This window comes from Peromyscus eremicus, chromosome 16_21, assembly GCF_949786415.1.
Source record: "Peromyscus eremicus chromosome 16_21, PerEre_H2_v1, whole genome shotgun sequence".
In the NCBI taxonomy this organism is placed as follows: domain Eukaryota; kingdom Metazoa; phylum Chordata; class Mammalia; order Rodentia; family Cricetidae; genus Peromyscus; species Peromyscus eremicus.
The window spans coordinates 2495277-2517890 of record NC_081432.1 but is presented as its reverse complement, the minus strand read 5'-3'; the positions used below and the strand labels follow the sequence as shown (position 1 = coordinate 2517890).

General features: G+C 55.6%; 2 protein-coding genes across 6 annotated transcripts in view; one reads left to right on the top strand and one right to left on the bottom strand.

Moving 5' to 3' along the window:
• The window catches only part of Tnxb (tenascin XB), a 62008-nt gene extending 44039 nt beyond the window's left edge, over positions 1-17969 (top strand). For 3 of the 5 annotated variants that reach the window (XM_059281794.1, XM_059281798.1, XM_059281797.1), the window contains 21 exons: positions 92-415; positions 5479-5793; positions 6188-6511; positions 8417-8743; positions 9139-9462; positions 10862-11149; positions 11448-11720; positions 12836-13117; positions 13893-14201; positions 14508-14843; positions 15038-15160; positions 15289-15432; positions 15618-15737; positions 15838-15981; positions 16056-16186; positions 16308-16440; positions 16531-16682; positions 16773-16869; positions 16956-17117; positions 17191-17354; positions 17676-17969. In XM_059281794.1, the coding sequence (XP_059137777.1) occupies positions 92-415; positions 5479-5793; positions 6188-6511; positions 8417-8743; positions 9139-9462; positions 10862-11149; positions 11448-11720; positions 12836-13117; positions 13893-14201; positions 14508-14843; positions 15038-15160; positions 15289-15432; positions 15618-15737; positions 15838-15981; positions 16056-16186; positions 16308-16440; positions 16531-16682; positions 16773-16869; positions 16956-17117; positions 17191-17354; positions 17676-17777 (4574 nt within the window). In that variant the 3' untranslated portion in view covers positions 17778-17969. The remainder of the gene's footprint in view (positions 1-91; positions 416-5478; positions 5794-6187; positions 6512-8416; positions 8744-9138; positions 9463-10861; positions 11150-11447; positions 11721-12835; positions 13118-13892; positions 14202-14507; positions 14844-15037; positions 15161-15288; positions 15433-15617; positions 15738-15837; positions 15982-16055; positions 16187-16307; positions 16441-16530; positions 16683-16772; positions 16870-16955; positions 17118-17190; positions 17355-17675) is intronic. The other 2 variants (XM_059281795.1, XM_059281796.1) reach the window with 2 other exon arrangements.
• LOC131926403 (steroid 21-hydroxylase) lies at positions 17515-20496 on the bottom strand. Its single transcript, XM_059281799.1, has 10 exons — positions 20283-20496; positions 20128-20217; positions 19763-19905; positions 19565-19660; positions 19368-19469; positions 19192-19278; positions 18908-19102; positions 18539-18717; positions 18346-18449; positions 17515-18262 (listed from the first exon to the last, which is right to left on the bottom strand). Exons 1-10 carry the CDS (start codon positions 20494-20496, stop codon positions 17994-17996), a joined length of 1479 nt encoding a protein of 492 aa, XP_059137782.1. The 3' UTR covers positions 17515-17993.
• Between the last annotated feature and the right edge of the window lie 2118 nt (positions 20497-22614).

Genomic DNA, 22614 nt, shown 5'->3' with positions numbered 1-22614 from the left:
GACCTCAGAACCCCCTGGTAACTATGGCTACTCTGTCCTCACTTGAGGACACCTGCTGGGGACCCCACTCACCTCTCTGTCTCCTTCTCAGCTGCAGAGGAAGAGACCCCCAGCCCCACAGAGCCCAGCACAGAGGCCCCAGAGCCCCCCGAGGAACCGCTCCTGGGAGAGCTGACCGTGACAGGATCCTCCCCAGACTCCCTGAGCCTCTCCTGGACCGTCCCCCAGGGAGACTTTGACTCCTTCACCGTCCAGTACAAGGACAGTGATGGGCGGCCCCAGGTGGTGCGTGTCGGGGGCCAGGAGAGGGAGGCCGTCGTGAGAGACCTGGAGGCTGGGCGCAGATACAAGATGAACCTGTATGGACTCCACGAGGGTCAGCGTGTGGGCCCCGTGTCCACCGTGGGCGTGACCGGTGAGTGACTGTCAGACAGGTCTGTGTGGGATGACCCATTCTCATTCCTTTTTCTACCATCTTTGTGGTAACACTTGTTCTCACAGCAGCAAGACTGTGTGAGCACTTCACTTTTCCTGGGGATATATAAATATATTTTAAAAAGCTGTTAGTGTAGATAGGACACTGGCCGCAAACAAGGTATCCCACACAAGACGTCTAGCATACTGAATCAATAGTCTGTTAGGGTCACTTACAAGAGTATGTGTGAAGGGTTACTTGTATAAGCATGGGTGACTCAAATGCAGCTGTATTACATAAAAACTGACCTCAACGTGGATAATGACTCAGAAAGATCCATCCTTGGAGCTTTCTTCAGCTCCCCTACAAGTAACTGCTAATGCTTAGCTAATGTTGGGACAGACATGGTGAATTTTCTAAGTTTCAGGAGCTTCCTGAGATTTGTGTGTTTTCTTTACTTCCTGAGACTTGTGAGTTTTCTTTACTTCCTGAGCCTTTTAAGACTCATTTACTTCCTGGTTGTTTTGCTTTGTTTTGTTTTTTAAACAGTGCCTCTGTACATAGCCATGGCTGTCTTGGAACTCACTATGTGGACCAGGTTGACCTGGAATTCACAGAGATCTGCCTGCCTCTGCCTCCCAAGTGCTGGGGTTAAAGGCATGCGCCATCACACCTGGCTGCTGCCTAAGTTCTAATCAGCTTTCCTCCAGTAGAGAATGCTTCAGTTATTAGGAAACAGCCACCCAGTGCTGTGTGCCTTCCTCTGGCTTTTACATTTTTCCCACTTTTCTGTAGTGTTCCCTGAGCCTTAGGAGTAGAGGGATAGAAATGCTTCATTATTTTCTTTCATCTATTGCTGAGTATTGGGCCATCATGATACAGAAACTGTCATTTAGTTTCAGTAATTTCACTAGTTCTGAGTCCCTATAGTACACCTCTAATTGCAAGGAATAACTTTCCTTCCATGGTTAGTTGGTGTTGCCAGCAGCAGTAATCTGTGGATGTAGACACGGATGTTTAGAAGGCAATCTGATGGGTGTATCACATCCATTTAATAAAGCGATAGCGGTTGCCTCTTCTCTAGACACAGGCTTCTGTCCCGGTTTACAGTACCAGTTGCGTGTTCCCTCCTGCGGAGCGGACTTGAAGTCTAATCATTGTCGTACCCACAGCGGTGGCACCACGATAGTACCAGTGGTCTCTCGCCTTGCCTGCATTGATGGTGCTGTAGCGTTCAGGGTTTGTGGACAAGCAGGACTGTTGCTGGTGATTTTCCCCAGCAGCCTGCATGGTGCCTGTGACAGGCAATACACGTGCAAGCCAGCAAGAAGGGACCTCCAGCTGAGTCTCAATCTGATTTCCCCACGTTCTGCAGCAAGTGTGTGGTGTCTTCGGCAGCAGGGATTTACCATCTAGCTCGGTGTTGCAACCCACGGCGTTTTCCATAGTCTTATGGTTTGTGGGACTTCGGAGGCCTCCTTAGCCTGAACAACTCATGGGAATGTAGCCCACTCCCCCACATCGGGATTTTCTTTCAACAACCTTAAAGCCTCTGGCACTGCCCCTTCCCATACAAAAAGATCTCATAGTTTTCATCAATTGTTTTATCAAGAGAGGGGCATTGAATACAGAGCATAGATGGAATGTACGTTAGCCTGTCCGGCCTTCCATAGCACGTAGATGTTTTCCATGAACCTTCCAGCCTCCTCATCCCAGGATGCTGTTGTTGCTTTAAGACCACTGTGTATCTCTTTGTCCTTGATGGCCCTGAAGGACCCAGCTCAGACCCATGGCTGTACTCTAACCTACTGTGCCCACCATCCGAGCTGGGTCTCCAGTTCTGACAGGCACCCCCGTCATCACGTCTTTTCATCAGCCACATCTGCTGATATGATGGCTACCGGAGGGCCTCCAGGCTCCTTAAACAATTTCTATCCCTAGAATGGATCCATACTTTCTTGCAGGGGAGAAATGTACACTGCATACTCCGGAGGTGGTAATTGTCCACCCCTAGGTCAAGTTTAACCTTTTATTTATTCATATATTTTATGTATATGAGTGCTGTTTTCATGCACATCAGAAGAAGGTCTGATCCCACTACAGATGGTTGTGAGCCACCATGTGTTTGCTGGGAATTGAACTCAGGAACTCTGGAAGAACAGTCAAGTGCTCTTAACCACTGAGCCATCTCTCCAGTCCCAAGTTCAACCTTTTAGCTCTGCACTGTCCTATGATTTCTGTCCTCCGTGAACTGCTGCTTGGGCTGTAGAGTCATCAGGAGGTCACTAGCCCAGCATTTGGCATTCTGTTAATTTTCCTGTGGGAACTGTCTACACTAATCTTGTCACGTTTTCCTCTGAGTGACAGGGACAGATCCTTCAGTCTGCCTTGCCTTTCTCCCACACTCTCTCGATTGCTTCTGCATTTTATAAGAACAGTTTACATGCCGTTCAGAGTCATTCTGAGTTCCCAGAGATTCATGAAGGTCACATCCCATCCTGGTCCCAGCCAGTGAAGTGCCATGGAGCTCTGGCTGGCCTAGAACTTGCTATATAGACCAGACTAGCCCCAAACTCACAGAGATCCACCTGACTCTGCTTCTCCAGCACCAGGATTAAAGATGCACACCGTCACATCTGGCTACAGATCTCTTTCTTAGCTTTCCTGAGAATATGATTTTGTCTGACTTCATGAAATGGCCATCTACACTGCCTCTCATTCCCAATCCCCCCCAGCAACACCTTCTCCCCTCCGCTGTCTTTAAGTCCTTATATTTATGGGACTAAGTGTCCCCGATGGCTCATATGAGCCATTCCATCAGGGATTGATTTTTCCCATCTTGCCTTGGGTTATGCAGCCTTTATTTCAAGGAGGGATGGGTTGTTATGATACTCAGTTTCTCCATCTCCGCTCAGATTAATCCCATCTGCCTCTATTTCACAGCCACACAAGCAAGGCTGTCGGAGGCTCCTTCATTATTTTCAGCTTTTCCAGTTCAAGCTGTTCAGATGCTGAGCGTGCCCTGAACATCATAGTTTCCCCCATACTCAGTCATTACTAACACCCTGTCCGCATATTGAATCATGGATTTTCTCTTCCTCTCCTCATGGTAAGACCTAAAGTCTGCCATCTTCTATCCTTTCCTCCCCCTTAATTACCCAGTTCCTCCCAAGGGTTCCAAGATGTTTGGATCCTAGGATGGGCTCTTTAGCATGTGCTTGACCTGCACTCTCTTTACCTTGCATCCTGCCAGCTCTAAGAAACAGCGAGCTAATACTCCTGTCTCGTCTTCTTTTCTCTACCTCCCCAAACCGGAGGCCCACGAGCAGATAGCATCCGTACGACTTTCCCACATTGCAATTCCTCTCTTCTGTGGGCAAGTTGAGTCTGAGGAGGCAGCTGAGTTTCAGTTTCGCATCTTTGCCTACAGCAAAGACCATGCAGCTGACACTGTGACTTGCTCACCATGAATGCATCAACCATATCAAATTTAGGAAAACAGATACCCCAAGAGTTTCACTTGGACACTCTCAGATGGCCTGGCTTGGGTTGCATGCCCTATCTCCTATAGCAGAGAGCATGAAACCATCATTACATCAAGAAGGTTCACCATCCCACAGCACATGAAAAAGGTGGCATATCCAGGCCATCCCTGCAGATCTTCGGGGCATGCCTCAGCATCTGTTACAGTGGTCACATACCCACATCTCCCTAATTCACGTTTGGTTCTGTTAGTTCATATCCCAGCACCAATTATGTTGGCTGAGTTTCTTGAGGAGACCAGATCATCTATTCATGCCAGATGAGATGGCATCTGGCATGTCCAGGTTACTGAACCAATGCGTTCACCGGGTCACTTGCAGGAATGTGGTGATCCTTACGGGAGTGCAGACAGCTCAGAGGAAGCTGCATGCTGCAAACCTAATTCCCACACAGGCTACAGCTCACAAAAGCTCTTTGCTGGAACTCCTGCTCAGCTTGGGCCTGCGGGAGAAGTCCTCCTCTCTACAGTTGTTATTCTTCTGTAAGCACACTGAGGCCTTGTAAACCTTGTAAGCTTCAGGAACTTCCTGGGAGAGATTTGAGGGCAAGTTTCAGACTGGAGGAAACAACCACACACACCCACTTCCATGAATCAGACTCAGACACAGCAGCGTACCCAGAGCCTGTTGTTCTGTTCCTAACCAGATCCTGAGAACCAAGCTGTTGGTAAAGCCCCACGGCAGAGGCATCAGCCTTGAAATTTATTGCTGAGTGTGTGCGAGCCTCTGATGCCTCACAGAGGCTCTGTCCTTGTGGGGTGCATCCAGCCCATGAAGAAACAGCAAAGAGGCTAGCGTTTTAACTGTGCACCTATAAACCCGATTGATTGATTGATTGATTGATTGATTGATTGATTGATTGATTGATGGATGGATGCAGTTTTCGACTTTTATTCCCATGCATCAGTTCATTCATTCCACAAAGAGCCCCTACCCTCATCTGGGCACAGTGGAGCTGAGTGTCGGTTGTCACCAGCCGGAGACCTCCAAGAATTCATCTGGTTGATGGCATCTGGGAGGGGGGCGGGTCAGGTTTCTGGTGTGGTGTTCCAAGCCTGTTTGGAGCAAAGTCCTGAACCCAGCAGGGAAGGAAATGTCAAGGAGAGACAGCCAAGGAGGCCCAGAGCTTTGTGGGGTCTGCTCAAACATGGCCCAGGGCAGTGTCCTTGTGGGGTCTGCTCAAACATGGCCCAGGGCAGTGGCCTTGTAAGGCCTGCTCAAACGTGGCCCAGGGCACTGACCTTGTGGGGCCTGCTCAAACGTGGGCCAGGGCAGTGGCCTTGTGGGGCTTGCTCAAATGTGGCCCAGGGCAGTGGCCTTGTGGGGCCTGCTCAAATGTGGCAGGTGCTAGAGGAAGGGGAAAGTCATGTGGATATTGATGGGGAGAGGAAGGGGAAGCCTAGGAAGGGTGCTAGAAACGGCAGAGTGGCACTGGCCCTTTGGGGCTTCATTTTTATAAACGCCCCTTTACGTGGGAGCTGAAGACAGGAAGACATAACCCGTCCCTGTGTGTGTCTCCAGATCCAGAGGAGGAAGCTATGACCACACAGGTGGTACCCACCACAACCCCTAGGAAACCCATCCTGGGGGAGCTGACTGTGACAGATGCCACCCCTGACTCCCTGAGCCTCTCCTGGACCATCCCCGAGGGAAAGTTTGACCAATTCGTGATCCAGTACAAGAACGGGGATGGGCAGCCCAAGGTGGTGCGGGTGCCAGGGCATGAAGACCAAGTCACCATCCCCGGCCTGGAGCCAGACCACAAGTACAAGATGAACCTGTATGGCATCCACAGTGGCCAGCGTGTGGGCCCGGTGTCTGTTGTCGGGGTGACAGGTAAGTGGACTGTGGGAGTCCAGGATGGGATCTACTAGGAGTGACCATCAGCTCTGAGTAGGCACCAGTGGCCTGGGATTGGTTAACACCCTAGACCTTCTGTGGCCGAGGCTGTGGCCTATGTGCTGTTCCCTGGAGCTGGCCTGTCTCCCTCATACAGAGAGTGGAGACAGCAGGACCTTTGCTGTACTGGTGCTGTCCAGCCCCCCTCAGCTGACCCAAGGACTTGGGCATGTTGGCCAGCTGTCAGATGACCAGGACCGCTAGGCCCCAAGTGTGTGTGTGTGGGGGGCATCTTTGAACTGATATTGGGACCTCTCTGGTAGCCATAGCTTCTCCTCAAAAGCCAAGGACACCTGCTGGGGACCCCCTCACCTCTCTGTCTCCTTCTCAGCTGCAGAGGAAGAGACCCCCAGCCCCACAGAGCCCAGCACAGAGGCCCCAGAGCCCCCCGAGGAACCGCTCCTGGGAGAGCTGACCGTGACAGGATCCTCCCCAGACTCCCTGAGTCTCTCCTGGACCGTCCCCCAGGGAGACTTTGACTCCTTCACCGTCCAGTACAAGGACAGTGATGGGCGGCCCCAGGTGGTGCGTGTCGGGGGCCAGGAGAGGGAGGCCGTCGTGAGAGACCTGGAGGCTGGGCGCAGATACAAGATGAACCTGTATGGACTCCACGAGGGTCAGCGTGTGGGCCCCGTGTCCACCGTGGGCATGACCGGTGAGTGTTAGTCGTGTCTATGTGGGGAAACGAATCCCAAACCACTCCTTCCCCAACCATCTTCATGGAAACACCTGTGTGCTCACCAAAGCTGCCTGGCGCCTCTGACATTTCCACAAATCAGGCTCAGACCCAGCAGTGTGGCCAGAGCCCCACTCTTCTGTTTCTAAGAGGATCCTGGGAAAGAAGCTGCTGGTCCACGGGTCAGTCCCAGAACAGCAAAGGTCCACAGAAGAGGTGTCAGCCCCTCTCTTGGGATGTGCTAACCTGACTCTCCACAGAGGGGCTCTATCCGTGGGAAGTGGGTGGGAATACAGAATTAGTCTGCGTACATGCAAACCCCTTCAAGCCATCTTCCCTTTTATCCCTTCCTTCCTCCCTTCCTTCCTTCCTCCCTTCCTTCCTTCCTTCCTTTCTCCAGTTTTAAACTTTTACTCCCATGCCTCAGTTCCCTGACCTGGGGACTGACTGTCAGTTGTTCCTAGTCAGAGCTCCCCAAGACTCACCTGGCACGAACTGTGGATGACACCTGGGGGTGCAGGGCCGTGGGTGACTCGGGTTAGAGAGAAGCTGATGAGTTAGCTGGGGTGCAGAGGCATTAGCAAGGGGAGTTCAGCTCTGAATGATGCTGCCAGCTGATCCTCCACCACCTGGTGAGGTCACTGAGTTCCATCTGGGGACCACAATTGTTGCAAGAGGCAGGCGTCCCTCATTACCTGGATGAAGGCTGTTTGGTTGTTTTATGGCAAATGTTCAAGTGTGCCTATGTGGAAACGAATTCTAAACTTGCCATCACGGTACCAGACGGCCTTGTCTGGTGTCCGGGTTCTGTGCCATTGTCTGCGTTGGCGTGATTACATAAGACAGAGCTGTTCTGGGACAGCTCTGAGATGACAGAGCTTGACAGACCACAGGAGTCAGGGCTGCTGGCCTCTCTCGGGGTAAAGCTTTGGAAAACAAGATGAGTTAACCTGGGTCTCATAGTCAGGGGCACAGGCAGAAGACCCAAGTACTGCCAAGAGCCCAGAACGTAGGACGCCTCGGGGCCAGAACAGGACCGGAAGGGTCATCTAAACCAGCTTGCTCGTAAGATCACTGAGACCTGAGGTCAAACAGACATTGGCTTGGTGACAGGTTAGAGGGAAGAGTGTCAGCTGAGTGTCCCAGCCGCACAAGGAACAGAAGGCTGGAAATACGCTAGTCCACGAGGAATTGAGATTTTGTGTGATGTCCTCTGAGGTGTGGGATGGTCTGGAGAGGTGGATGGAGAGGGGCGGGCAGCTCAGAAGCCCGGGATGCCACACAGGACCAGGCACCGGTTCCATGCTGTACGCTGACATCTGTCATTGGATGTCCTCTGGGAAGTACAGCTGGCTAGGAGGGAGAGGCGGAGTGGGCCTGAAGGCAGGGAGGTCAGCCCCGGGTCAGCCCCCAAGTGAGGCGATGGGGGCCCAGCCAAGGCTCTGCGACAGAAGAGGTGAGATGCGGAGCGTGTGAGGCAACCAAGAGGGACAGAGCAAGAGTCTGGAGTTCAGGAGCAGCTGGGACTCAGCCTCCTCGGGGAGGCGTTTCCAAACCCTGCTGGGGTAAAGACCTGAGCCCAGCCAGGAAGCAGACAGCAAGGAGAACCAGTGCAGGGAGGCCCAGGGCAGTGGCCACGTGGAGCACGTTCAGAAGAGGCAAGTGCTGGCGGTGGGGGACGTCACATGGGTGTCGGCAGATGTCTGGGTGAGGTGCTAGGAATGGTAGTGTAGAAAGAACAGAAAAGATATGTGGTGGACCCACTGCAGCTGGGGACTTCGTTTTTATAAATGCTTCTTTATATTCTAACTGAGCACAGAGAAGACCTAACTATGTGTGTGTGTGTGTGTGTGTGTGTGTGTGTGTGTGTGTGTGTGTGTCCAGCTCCAGAGGAGGAAGCTATGACCACACAGGTGGTGCCCACCACAACTCCTGAGCCTCCTCCTAAGAAGCCACGCCTGGGAGACATGACTGTGACAGATGCCACCCCTGACTCCCTGAGCCTCTCCTGGACCATCCCCGAGGGACAGTTTGACCACTTCCTGATCCAGTACAGGAACGGGGATGGGCAGCCCAAGGTGGTGCGGGTGCCAGGAAATGAGGACCAGGCCACCATCTCTGGGCTGGAGCCAGACCACAAGTACAAGATGAACCTGTATGGCATCCACAGTGGCCAGCGTGTGGGTCCAGTGTCTGTTGTCGGGGTGACAGGTGAGTGGACATGGGAGACCAGGGTGGGACCCATGGGGAGGTGACCTTCAGGTTAGGTGAGCTGGGATGGATTTGTGGACAGTGATTGGTGGCCCAGAACTGGTCAGTGTCCAGGCTGGCCCTGGCTGAGGCTGTAGCCTGTGTGTCCCTCCTGTGGCTGGCGGTCTCCCCGGACCAGGGGTTCCACAGAAGACGTTGCTGTGCTGGTAGCTGCTCAGGTCGCATCAGGCCACCCTACAAGCTTGAGCATGTTGGTCAGCTGAACAGGGACACCAGACCCAAGAGGGAGCGGGCGTCTCTGAACTGACATTGGGACCTCTCTGGTAGCCATAGCTTCTCCTCAAAAGCCAAGGACACCTGCTGGGGACCCCCTCACCTCTCTGTCTCCTTCTCAGCTGCAGAGGAAGAGATCCCCAGCCCCACAGAGCCCAGCACAGAGGCCCCAGAGCCCCCCGAGGAACCGCTCCTGGGAGAGCTGACCGTGACAGGGTCCTCCCCAGACTCCCTGAGTCTCTCCTGGACCGTCCCCCAGGGAGACTTTGACTCCTTCACTGTCCAGTACAAGGACAGTGATGGGCGGCCCCAGGTGGTGCGTGTCAGAGGCCAGGAGAGGGAGGCCGTCGTGAGAGACCTGGAGGCTGGGCGCAGATACAAGATGAACCTGTATGGACTCCACGAGGGTCAGCGTGTGGGGCCTGTGTCCACCGTGGGCGTGACCGGTGAGCGCTGGCCTCTGTTTGCTCTTCCCTTCTCCTGCCCCTCTCTCCTCCCCTTTCTCTCTGCCCTGTCCTCCCCAGTCTTCCCAGCTGTACCTCTAGTTTGACACACTGGGCTTCCAATCCCCTCACCTGGGATGGGGGGGGGGGGGTCAGCTCAGCTGTCCTCAGAGTCTGTCCTTCCACACAGCTCCCCCCTTCCTCCACTCCAGAACCCCACTCAGTCCTTCATTCCTTCCACCTGGGCAGCCTCTCTGGGGGTTTAGTGACTCATGACATGCTCCGGATTTGGGCTACCTGAGTCTGAATCGCCTCCAACTGGACTGTGTGGTTTTTCAAGCATTTTTTTAAATGCAATGGCAGCTCCTGCAGCAGGGGGACAACCATGATGGCGTCTGCTAAACCAGTGGTTCTCAACCTTCCTAATGCTGTGACCCTTTATTTTTTCAAAATGATTTATTTGTTTATAAGTGCTCTACTTGCACGTATGCCTCCATGCCAGCAGAGGGCGCCAGATCTCACTACAGATGGTTGTGAGCCACCATGTGATTGCTGGGAATTGAACTCAGGACCTCTGGAAGAGCAGCCAGTTTCTTTCTCTCTCTCTCTCTCTCTCTCTCTCTCTCTCTCTCTCTCTCTCTCTCTCTCTCTCTCTCTCTCTCTCTCTCTCTCTGACAGGGTTTCTCTGTGTAGCTTTGCACCTTTCCTGGAACTCACTCTGTAGACCAGGCTGGCCTCGAACTCACAGAGATCCACCTGCCTCTGCCTCCCGAGTGCTGGGATTAAAGGCGTGCTCCACCACCTCCACCACCGCCACCACCCGGCGCATCCAGTGCTCTTAACCACTGAGCCATCTCACCAGTCCCCACTGTAACCCTTCATTACAGTTCCTCCTGTTATGGTGACCCCCAACCATAAAATTATTTTCATTGCTACTTCATAACTGTACTTTTGCTACTTTTTGTTTCGCTTTTTTTTTTTTTTTTTTTTTTTTTGCCTTTCAAGACAGGGTTTCAGTGTGTAGCCCTGGCTGTCCTGAAACTTTCTGTGTAGACCAGGCTGACCTCAAACTCACAGAGATTCGCATGTCTCTGCCTCCTGAGTGCTGGGACTAGAGGCGTGCGCCATCACCACCCGGCTAATTTTGCTACTGTTATGAATCATAATGTAAATATATTTGGAGATAGAATTTGATAGAGGGTCGTGACCCACAGGTTGAGAACCATTGTGCTAAACAGAGGTGGTTCGGGGGTCCTGGGAGTGAGCTGCCTGCAGGTGCCTGTGGCTTGGATGGGGTGGAGGGTTAGAAGAGGCCGTGAAAAGCTGTTTTACAGCCTCGGGGCAGCCTGGTCCCCTCAGCAGGTTCTGCCTGTGTCCCTTAGCCTCCTCTGCTCTGTTGCAGCCTCCCTGCCCACAGAGCCCCCCACAGAGCCCCGCCTGGGGGACCTGGCTGTGGCAGAAGCGACTTCCAGTACTGTGCACCTGTCCTGGACTGTTGCCCAGGGCCCCTTCGACTCCTTCCTGGTCCAGTACAAGGATGCACAGGGACAGTCCCAGACGGTGCCTGTGAGCGGAGACCTGGGTGAGGTCACCATCTCAGGGCTGGACCCGGCCCGCAAGTACAAGTTTCTACTCTTTGGACTCCAGGGTGGGAAGCGCCATGGCCCTGTCTCCATAGATGCAAAGACTGGTGAGTGAGGGTCCAGCACTGTCGGCCCTGCAACCCCATCACCGTTTGCCCCCTTGTGGCGAGCGTTGGAATTTCATGTTTCTGTGCCCCACAATCCAGACCTTCGGGTTTGGTGGCCCATTTGTTTGTTAGGTCCACCCAAATCCAGACCCTGCTGTCCTCATCACAGGGCAGGCACACTTGCTTCCTTTGCTGGAGGCTCCTTCACCCCTAGCCCTGCCCGATCACCCCCTCTGACACCCGGTAGGCTGCGTCTGCTCTACGCTTTCAAGCAGCTTCCTTTCCTCTCCAATCTCAGACACAAAGCTCCTTCCTCGTCTTGGGGAGCTGACGATGACAGACGTGACCCAGAACTCCGTGGGTCTCTCCTGGACTGTCCCTGAGGGCGAGTTCGACTCCTTCTTAGTCCAGTACAAGGACAAAGGAGGGCGCCTCCAGACGGTACCTGTGGCGGCAGACCAGCGTGAGGTCACCATCCCCAGCCTGGAGCCCAACAGAAAATATAAGTTTCTGCTCTACGGCCTGGCCGGCCGCAAAAGGCTGGGCCCTGCCTCTGTGGAGGGCACCACAGGTGAGCCCGAGCCCTGCTTCCCGCCCTTGCCCTGCTCCCAGCCCCAGGGTCTTGCAGGGACTTGTCCTGTGTTCAGCCTGAAAGAAAGTCCTTACGGCAAAGGCAAGTCCTGCTCTCGGACTGAGACAACCTGAGCATTTTATACACACCGTTTCCTTCCCTTGCTACTGCCAAGGAAAAGGAGCTTTTAGGCTTGTCTGACATGAGTTCAAACCCAAACCCAGTCTCTGCCAGCCACTTGACATGGGTAAGCAACCTCATCTGCACCACAGTGGGCTTCCCCACTGTGCTGGGGACCAGCAGCCCACCCCCCACTGTGCTGGGGACCAGCAGCCCACCCCTCACTGTGCTGGGGACCAGCAGCCCACCCCCCACTGTGCTGGGGACCAGTAGTTCTTCCCAACCCTGAGCCGTGAGATGGAAAAGGAGGTTTGGCTACAGAAGACTATGGAAAATTCTGGTGTTTTTGTGCCCATGAGTCAACCCCATGGAAGGGGTGGAGTGGTCCATGACCCTTACCCCACTCCCAGGTCCCTGAGTCACCCCAGGCAGACATCAGGTCATGGAGTCCTCAGATACCGTAATTCTTCCCCCAAACCCTCGTTATATAGACTTGTCCAAGCCTCATCTGTCAAACGCCACCCTCACGCGGGCAGATTGTCTCTGCCCCGCCCTTTGGTCTCCCATTCTGCCCAGCCTGGTCCCAGGGGATTAATCCTGGACTGTGGACGGAGATGGGGGCAGCCCCAGGCTGACGGCAGCTCTCCCCATTTCAGAGCATCTCTCTGATGCCCCTCCAGGAGCCTCAGTTCTGGCCACAGCCCAGCTCACAGGAAATGAAGTCCTGTCTGTGCCCACCGCTTTCCCTCTCCCGTTGTGACCCTCCGGGTGACCTCCCCCACCAACAAGCAGGGCCTGACTCTAACTGCAGCAAATGGGCACGGGGCAGGAAGGGGCTAGGCAGTACCTTTAGAGACAAGGCAGCTCTCTCCCACTCCCCCACAGCGGGGCCATGCAGGCCTGGCTGTGTCTTCAGGTGTCTATCCCTGAGGCCACATTTCTCTGAGTCTCCAGGGCTGGAGACTCTGAACTGAACGTCCCCACCCTCCCCTCAGCTCCCCTGGAGAAGACGCCGCCGCCCCGCCTCGGTGAACTGACTGTTACAGGAGAGACCCCTGACTCCCTGCACCTCTTGTGGACGGTGGCCCAGGGCACCTTCGACACCTTCCTGGTCCAGTACAGAGACAGGGATGGGCAGCCCCAGACGGTGCTCGTGGCTGCGGACCAGAATGAGGTCACCATCGAGGGTCTGCAGCCGAGCAGAAAGTACAAGTTTCAGCTCTATGGACTCTCTGGAGGAAAACGCCTGGGCCCCATCTCTGCCCTGGGAGTGACAGGTGAGGCGGGCCCTGCCTGACCACAGGCCCGAGGAATCTGAAGACAAAGGGACTGACCAGAGTGGATGAGTGGATGGGAAGGGCAGGGGCCTGTCCAGAGCCAAAGAAGGGGGGTTGTGCCCACCCCAGGTGCTGACCTGTCATTTGAAAGAGCAGGAGCCAGGCCAGGCAGGAAGGAAAGGCCTTGGGGTTCCCTGATCTCCTGACTCCACTCATCCTGTCATGTGCTGCTCCCCACTACCTCGTTGACCCCGCTGGAATGGCTCTGTCCCCTTGCCTCCCTGTTCTAGGGAGCCGGGGATGTTTCTCAAATGGAAAATCACTGGGAAGTCCAATGGGCAGAGGCCACTGACACCCACTTCAGATTGGCCAGGCCAAGGGCACACGGCCAGGCACGTACACCAGCCACTGCCACCCTTAGCTGCTCTCAAAAGCACTGAGCGCAGGCGCTATGGGTGGAGCAAGGACAGAGCCTGAGGGGCCACTGCTGAGGGGGATCGACGTGTCAGGGGCTGGGAGAGGGGATGTGAGTCCCTGATCCAGACACAGCAAGGAGCAGACACAGCAGCTTCCCAGGCTGGGTCTCAGGATGCACTGCCATGGCAGGGGTAAAACAAATTCAAGAACTGGAAGGTTCTAGAAGATCCCCGCTCCTCCCTTTCCTCTCTGGGCTGCTTTGCCAGGCCAGACTCATGACCTTTCCTTCGAAGGGCAAGATGGAAAGACAGGGCCCACAGCACCCCATGAAGATTCTGCCCTGGTTTCTCCCATACAGCCCCAGAAGAGGACACGTCGGCCCCAAGCCCCACTGAGCCCCCTGAAGCACCCCGCCTGGGGACGCTGACGGTGGCCGAGGCGACCCCAGACTCGCTGCGCCTCTCCTGGGGTGTGGCCCGGGGCCCCTTCGAGTCCTTTGTGGTGCAGTACCAGGACACAGAGGGGCAGCCCCAGGCCCTGCTTGTTGACGGAGACCAGGACAAGGTCCTCATCTCAGGCCTGGAACCCAGCACTTCCTACAAGTTCTTCCTCTATGGCCTCCATGAAGGGATGCGGCATGGACCTGTCTCCGCAGAGGGCGTCACAGGTGGGCCAGGCCCGGACCCTCCTAGTCTGGGGGCTAGGGAGGGGGGATGGTGGCACCCAGGAGCGGCTGCCACCGAGAAGGCATGAGGAGGCACCCAGGAGGAGCTGAGGTCATTTGCCCCCCACTGCCCGGCCTCTCCTTCCCTGTCAGACCACTGAACACCCCTCCTGTGGCTCTGTTCCTCACTAGCCCAACTTTTCTGACCAATGGAACCAGGGTAGGACGAGAGAAGCGACGACGTGCTTCAAGACTTGGGGCTGGTATTGATCTGTCTCCAAACACTTTCCTCCTACCCACTTCCCACAGGTCCAGTCCCTGCCGGTCAGACCCCAGGAGACCCGGGGCCCCGCCTGTCCCAGCTGTCAGTGTCGGATGTGACCACTAGTTCTCTGCGGCTAAACTGGGAGGCCCCGCTTGGGGCCTTTGACTCCTTCCTACTACGCTTCGGGGTCCCCTCACCAAGTACCCTTGAGCCGCGTCCTCGTCCTCTGCTCCAGCGGGAGCTGATGGTGCCAGGAACACGGCGCACGGCCGTGCTTCGGGACCTGCGTCCTGGGACCCTGTACAGCCTTACTCTGTATGGGCTGCGTGGGCCGCACAAGGCAGACAGCATCCAGGGCACTGCCCGCACCCTCAGCCCAGGTGAGGACCCACGCTGGGCGCCCAAGAGAGAGCATTGTACTTTACAGAGTGGGACCCAGCATGTGGGGGTGGGGAGGGCTCCTGGTGAGTGGGCAGAGGACTTGAAAGCATGGAGAGAGTGACCTCTGTCCTGGGAACCTACAGAGGGGGTGCTGGGCCCTCACCACTGTGCCACCCCCCCTTACTGTCCGCAGTTCTGGAGAGCCCCCGTGACCTGCAGTTCAGTGACATTGGGGAAACATCAGCTAGAGCCACCTGGGTGCCGCCATCATCCAGGGTGGACAGCTTCAAGATTTCCTACCAGCTAGCCGATGGAGGTGACGGCCCCTTCCTGCCATGTTCTCTTCAGCTCTCCTCTCTTGCCCACCCTGCCCCTGCACAACGCCCATTCTCTAGCTGCTTTCGGGCCTCCTGGGTGACCCCTAGGCTCCACCCATGTTTGTAGGAGAGCCACAGAGTGTGGTAGTGGACGGCCGGACCCAGACCCAGATCCTCCAGGGGCTGAGCCCAGACACTCGCTACGAGGTGACCGTGGTGTCTGTCCGTGGCTTTGAGGAGAGTGAGCCTCTCACAGGCTTCCTCACTACAGGTAAGAAAGACTGCCGCCAGCACCATGAGAGGTAGAGAAAGAGAAAACAAGGGCGTGGTGAGGGTGAAGAGGGGCAAAGGAGACCCTGGGGCTCTGGCCGCCAACGAGCAAGGAGGCAGTGGAGCTGGGAGAGCTAAGGGTAGGAAGAGCTGCAGGGATGCCTCTGAGCTCCCCGTTTCTGCCAGTTTCTGATGGTCCCACCCAGCTGCGTGCCTTGAACTTGACTGATGGGTCTGCCCTGCTGCACTGGAAACCTCCCCAGAAGCCTGTGGACGAGTACAACGTCCAGGTCGCATCCCCTGGGGGTGAGCATGGCTGAGCCCCCTCTGAAGAGGACTCGTTCAAGGTGGGGGCAGCAGGGTACGGCATGGATGGGCAGAAGGTGATGCCCACCCCCACTCCCAGCCCCGGCTCTGCAGGCCTCCGCACCTGGCAGCGCTGTGGACTACCCACTGACAGACCTGGCGCTTGACACCAACTACACAGCCACCGTGCGTGGTCTCCGAGGTCCTAACTTCACCTCCCCAGCCAGCATCACCTTCACCACAGGTATAGACATGTTGGGGGGGGGGGTCAAGGGAGTGGATATGGGCTCACCTCTGTCTTCCTATGTCCCCTTCCAGGGCTGAAGGCCCCCCAGGACTTGCAGGCCAAGGAAGTGACCCCTCGCACGGCCCTGCTCACTTGGACTAAGCCCGAAGTCCCACCCACAGGCTACCTGCTCAGCTTTGACACTCCCGGAGGACAGATTCAGGTACCCCACCCCACCTCACTGGCCGTCTGCTTTCCATAGCTAGATTTGGAGGAACCACCTCTGGCCCTCCCACTGAGTGTCCATCTCGCCCTCTACTGATGTGTCCTTTGTCTGTCTCCAGGAGATCCTGCTTCCAGCAGGAACCACCTCACATCGGCTTCTCCGCCTCTTCCCTTCCACCTTGTACAACGCCCAGCTCCGGGCTGTTTGGGGCGAGAGCCTCACGCCGCCTGTGTCCACTTCCTTTACTACTGGTACTGACACTGGGGCTTGAGCTTAGGTGGGCAGTTGGAGTCTGAGACCCGGGAAAGAGGACAGACAGACTCTCCTCCTCCTCCCTGCAGGTGGACTGCGGATCCCCTTCCCCCGGGACTGTGGGGAGGAGATGCAGAATGGGGCCAGCTCCTCAAAGACCACCACCATCTTCCTCAACGGCAACCGTGAGCGGCCTCTGGATGTGTTCTGTGACATGGAGACCGATGGAGGCGGCTGGCTGGTGGGTTGCTTTCAGAGCCCGGGTAGTTGTGTAGCATGGGGGATGATGCCCAGGAGCCAGAGGCTAATGCTGCCCCTGCCTGCTCTCCAGGTGTTCCAGCGCCGCATGGACGGACAGACGGACTTCTGGAGAGACTGGGAGGAGTATGCCCATGGTTTTGGGAACATCTCCAGGGAATTCTGGCTGGGTCCGTGCCTCATAGGGCTGGGGAACCAGGGAAGGGTTGGAAGTCCTGTGGACCCCAGGACCCTGATGAAGCATGCTCCACCCCAGGCAATGAGGTCCTACACAGCCTGACGCAGGCTGGAGACTACTCTATGCGTGTGGACCTGCGGGCTGGAAACGAAGCCGTGTTCGCCCAATATGACTTCTTCCGTGTGGACTCAGCAATGGAGAACTACCGTCTACACCTGGAGGGCTACCACGGCACTGCAGGTAAGGGCGGGCCTGGGACGGGGTGGGGTAGGCCCGAGGGCGGTCCTCACCACACCTTCCCGTGCTCTACCAGGAGACTCTATGAGCTACCACAGCGGCAGTGTCTTTTCTGCCCGTGATCGAGACCCCAACAACCTGCTCATCTCCTGTGCTGTGTCCTATCGCGGGGCCTGGTGGTACAGGAACTGTCACTACGCCAACCTCAATGGGCTCTATGGGAGCACGGTGGATCACCAGGTGGGGGCCGTGGAGGCAGCAGGCTGGGCTCTGGGTCCCTTGGGCTGGAGTACTCTCACAGGAATGACTGAACTTCTCGGGCCTCAGCGGCTCCTCTGTGAAACGGGACCATAGTGCCAACCTCACTGAGGAAGCTTGAAAAGACTGTTTATTAGTGGGTAGAAGGCACCAGTTCAGGATTAAGCCTCAGTCCTTGCGGCTGAGGGTTAGGCAGGGAGCATGAGGAAGTTGGGTGGGTCCCTGGGGGGTCACCTGCAGAAGCAGGGTGGGGATGAACGAGTGCCATTGATGAGGTGGTGGCTTTGACTCTCCTTCCCTCAGGGAGTGAGCTGGTACCACTGGAAGGGTTTTGAGTTCTCCGTGCCCTTCACGGAAATGAAGCTGAGACCCAGAAACTTCCAGGCCCCCGCCAGGGGGAGCTGAGCCTGCTGCCCACTTCGCTCACAACCCCGGTATGACTGCCGAGCACTGAGAGGTCGTGCCCAGAGAAGAGCCCGTGTGCCTCTACTGCCTAGCTCACCAAGGAAGCCTTCTCTACCACGACCTCACAGCACCATGTTTACAGGGGGGAGGGGAGGGGTTGGTAACGGAGCAATAAAGGAGAAACTGAGGCACGAGGCTGGTACTGGTCCTATCCTGTCAAGGGGTCTGGCCCTGGTCTTGGGGCACCAGGTTCCTGGGCTGCAGCAACACCTGGAAGGGATTAATCAAGAGATTGAAACCAGCATAATTCTGGGGCTTTAGGCAGGGCAGGGTGCCATCTGGTGGTGGCAGCAGCGTGAAGGCCTGGAGAAGGCGCGCCAGCACCACAAAGAGCTCCACTCGTGCCAGAGGCTCTCCCAAGCACACGCGTGCCCCACAGCCAAAGGATAGCGTTCTGAGGTTCTTGCCAGGTTCCAGGAAGCGATCTGTGGGTAGTGGACAGATGGCTAGGGAAGTGCGTCCCAACCGAGGCTGGGGCTCTTCCACTCCCGTGCCTGACCCGTCATACCAGGCTGGAACTGGCTGGGCAGTTCCCAGACCATCTCATCCAGGTTGGCGCCTTGGATGTTGGGGATGACGATTGTGTCCTTGGGGATGTCATAGCCAGAGATGCTGAGGGAACGTGGAGTCAGAAGCTGTCCAGGACCCTGGGGCAGGGTGGGAGGAGGATTCCCCACTCAGCCCTTAACCCAGGGAGTCACCTGCTAGCCCGAGTGGCGCGATGGGGCAAGGCCAGGGGCACCACGGGCCGCAGGCGCAGCACCTCGGTGATGGTGGCCATAAGTAAAGGCAACTGCATTCGGTTCTTGTACAGGAGCTGGGAGCTGGGGGCACTGGGGCCCAACTTGAGGTCTAATTCTTCCTGTAGTCGCTTCTGGATCTGAGAAGAAAGGGCAAGGCTGGAGTCTAGAGACGAAGCTCTGCCCTGGGTGGCTCACAGCAGCTCCTCCATCCAGCCACGGAGCTGAGCCTAGAGCCCCCTCTGTGAGCATAGCCCAGGCCAGGCAGTCGAGAGCAGAGCAAATGGGCCAAGGTGCCAGAAGGAACCTTGCTCTCCTCCCACAGCGTACCTCAGGGTGATGAAGCAGGAAGGCCACAGCCCAGGAGAGTGTGGTGGCTGTGGTCTCGGTGCCGCCGATGAAAAGGTCCACCACTGACATGTGCACGTGCTCTTCCCGGAGCAGTCCTGCGCCCTCTCTTTGCTGCTCCAGCCCATGAAGCATGTAGTCAATCATGTCCTTCCACTGGCCGGCTACCAGGCTGTCCTGCAGAGGGCAGGGGGAGCAGGCTGAGTGCCCAGCAGCGGTGAGGGAGCAGCCGAGGCCGGGGGAGCTGGTCCCCCTGCACTGCTCACCTTGTGCCGCCTCAGCTGCTGCTTTACAATGTGGTCCCTCGTCTCCTGGAGCCGATTCAGCTTCCAGAGGCCTGGATTGGGGAGGAACTGGGACAGGAAGGGGAGTCAGCTTCGAGATGGAGACCAGCTACCCCCAACCCCACCCCAACCCAGGGGAATCTGGGCTGTGCTCGCACCCTAAGAAAGGGAATTACATCCAAGATTTGGATGGACCAGTGGTTCCAGGCTTGCAACAAGTCTTGGACACAGCTGTGAATGGTGTGTACCAGAGTGTCATCCTGCCAGGAGGGGAGGACACACTTTGAGTTCAAGACCAGCGAAGGGTCAGGAGGGGCTGAGGGATGGGCCTGAGGGGCAAGAGGGCAGCCTTGACCTTGTCTCCGAAAGTGAGGCCGCAGATGACACTGCACGTGAGTAAAGAGAATTCCTCATGGATAGCCACGGGGGTGCCAGCCTGGGCTCTCATGCGCTGCGGAGGAGAGACAGGCTACATGGGCTGTGGGGACAGAGGGGCACTGGGGGAGAAGGAAGCCGACCCCAGGAGGGCCAGGCCACAGGAGCTCAGCCTCACCTCACAGAATTCCTGGGCCACCTGCTCTACCAGGGGCTCCATGGAGTCTCGCACACCCAGGATCAGAGCTGAGCGCGAGAGTTTCTTATGGGCCTTCCACATTAGAGAGTAGTCGCCTAGTGACAAGTCCAAGTCTAGCTTTTCTGCAGGAGGGATGGTGGAAAGAGAGACAACTAAGCAAGGAAGCCAAAGGCCTGACCTGCCTCTCCCAGTCCAAGAAGTAGCCCGGGGCAGTGGCCACACCAGGTGTATCTCTGTGAGTTTGAGGCTAGCCTAGTCTACATAGTGATTTTCAGGCCAGCCAGGGCTACATAATGAGACCCTATCTTAAGAAGGAAAAAAAAAAAAGTGCCCCCAACCCTTACCATATATTATCCAGGGTCGGCCGGCAAAGTCCACCCGTTTTTGGATCAGGGCCTCCTCAATGGTCCTATTAGAATTCAGCACCACCACATCTAGGGGGAAAGAGCAGGCATCAGCAGGGAGGGATAGGTTACAGGAAGACACAAGGCTGGCTCACCTTTCAGCCCCATGCGGATCCTGTAGACAGGTCCGAGTTTCTGAGTGAGGCCAAGCAGGTAGATAGGGAGGTTCGGCTGTAGAAAGTGCAGAAATCCCGGGGCCAGAGGTGGGAGGTGGAGGTTCCAGAGCTTCCAGTGACCCCACAGCCAGCGGGTGCCAACTATCAGCAGCAGCAGCAGCAGCAGCAGGAGCCACAGCCCAGGCAGCGCCATGGTGAGACGCTTGTGCAGGGGCCCTGAAGGCTTTTTATAGCTCTTGGCCCCAGCCATCCATTGCGCTGTGACTCAGACCTTTCTCAGCCTCAGGTCCCTTTCCACTGTCCCACACACACAGCAGTGTGTTTTCAAATTGGCACAGTCCCATCGGCCTTGGAGATCCATGGATCAAAGATGGGACCATCCATCAAGAGGAGAGGAAGAGACCCTGACCTTTCTGCATCTCCATCAGCTTCCTAGCGTCACACATGTCAGCCAAGTGGCCCAAGGGGTCCACATTGAGCCCAGCCCCCTCCCAGCATGCCTCACCTTGGACCAGCTGAGTGGAGTGAATTTGTCCCAGAGAAAAGACATAAATGGTAGTCTTTGCCCAATATGCCTTTCAGGTTTGCCTATAGTCCCTACAAGTATTTTATTATTATTATTATTATTATTATTATTATTATTATTATTATTATTACTACTGCTTTATTGTGATACAAATGGGTAAGCCCTCCCTGACTAGCTGTGTTCACACTCCTATGCCCCCATTTTTGTTAATTTTGAGACAGGGTCTCACTAAGTGGCCCAGGGTACCTTGAATTCACTATGTAGCTCAGGTGGGCCTCAAACTTTGAATCCTCCCTCAGCCCCTCAGACAGCTGGGATGACAGGAATGTCACCGTACCTGCCCCCCCCCCCAATGCTTTGTCGTTGTTCTTGTCTTTGGTTGAGGCTTTTTGTGGGGACAGAGGAGGTGCATGTGTGGAGGCCAAAGGTCAACCTCAGGTGGTCTGTCCGGATGAAAAGACCCCCGAGCTTTCGTTTCCCGGGAGCTCCCTGAATCCGCTAGGCAGGCTGGCCACTGAGCCCCAGGGATGCTCTTGTCTCTGCCTCCCCATTTCTGGAATGACAAACATGTGTCATGGGGCTGGAGAGGTGGCTCAGTGGTTAAGAGTGCTGGTTGCCATTGCTGAGGACCTGGGTTCAGGTCCCGGCATCTACATGGCTGCCCGCAACCTTCTATAACTCTGGTTCAGGAGTTCCAGTGCCCTCTTCTGGCTCCAGAGGGAACTGCATGCACATACATGCACACAAAACAGGGTTTTTTAAGTTTTTTCATTTCTTTATTATATTTTATATTATGTGTATGTGTAAAACTAAACAAACAAACAAACAAAAAACCTAAACACCACCACAACCAAACTTTTTTTTTTTTTGAGACAGGTTTCACTATGTAGCCCTGGCTGGTCTTGAAGTCAATATGTAGCCAAGACTTTAAAGTGATCCCTCACCGGGCGGTGGTGGCGCACGCCTTTAATCCCAGCACTCAGGAGGCAGAGGCAGGTGGATCTCTGTGAGTTCGAGGCCAGCCTGGTCTACAAAGGGAGTTCCAGGACAGCCAGGACTGTTATACAGAGAAACAACCAACCAACCAAACAAACAAAAAGAAAAAAAAAAGTGATCCCTCTGCTTCCATCTCCGAATGCTGGGGTTACAGGCATGTACCACAATGCCTGGCCCAGTGACATTAATTATGCGGCCTAAAGAGGTACCGTATATGGCACTGTCAGAAGCGTCTAGAGTGAGGCATGGTACTGCCTGGGATCTCAGCACTTAGTAGGGGACAGAAGGATTGAGTCTGAGGTCAGCCTGGGCTATGTAGCAAGACCTCATCTCAGAAGAAACAAGGCCAAGGCTCTGTTGGTGTTCACTGCACACGGAGAGGTCCTGGGTTCTTTCCTCAGCACCACACAGAAAAATGTCAGGAGACAAGAAGCCACAGCCCGCCCACTTTGGAACAGTGTGTACCAGACACTGTCCTAACTGCCCCCAACCATGCTACCCAGGCTACACCGTTGTCCCTGTTTTTAATGAAGATGCTTGGGGCCGAGGCCAAGGGGCTTGTGCATGCACACAGCTGCTCAGGCAGAACCAGGCTCCAGCGGGCAGCAGGTGCAGAATCTGTACCTCTAACTGCCGTTAGCTGCCCTCCTTGGCTGCAACAATAAGATGACCGACTCCAGCTGACTTTAAAAAAAAAAATCGGGCTGGAGAGATGGCTCAGAGGTTAAGAGCCCTGGCCGCTCTTCCAAAGGACCTGGGTTCAATTCCCAGCACCCACATGGCAGTTCA

What these genes read in the sequence shown, in the direction of transcription:
- LOC131926403 (XM_059281799.1), bottom strand. Translation starts at nt 20,496, where the DNA reads ATGGCGCTGCCTGGGCTGTGGCTCCTGCTGCTGCTGCTGCTGCTGCTG. An exon ending in GATCCGCATGGGGCTGAAAG is followed by an intron (nt 20,218 to 20,282) that starts GTGAGCCAGCCT and finishes CTTTCCCCCTAG; the next exon opens with ATGTGGTGGTGCTGAATTCT. An exon ending in CCGACCCTGGATAATATATG is followed by an intron (nt 19,906 to 20,127) that starts GTAAGGGTTGGG and finishes TCCCTCCTGCAG; the next exon opens with AAAAGCTAGACTTGGACTTG.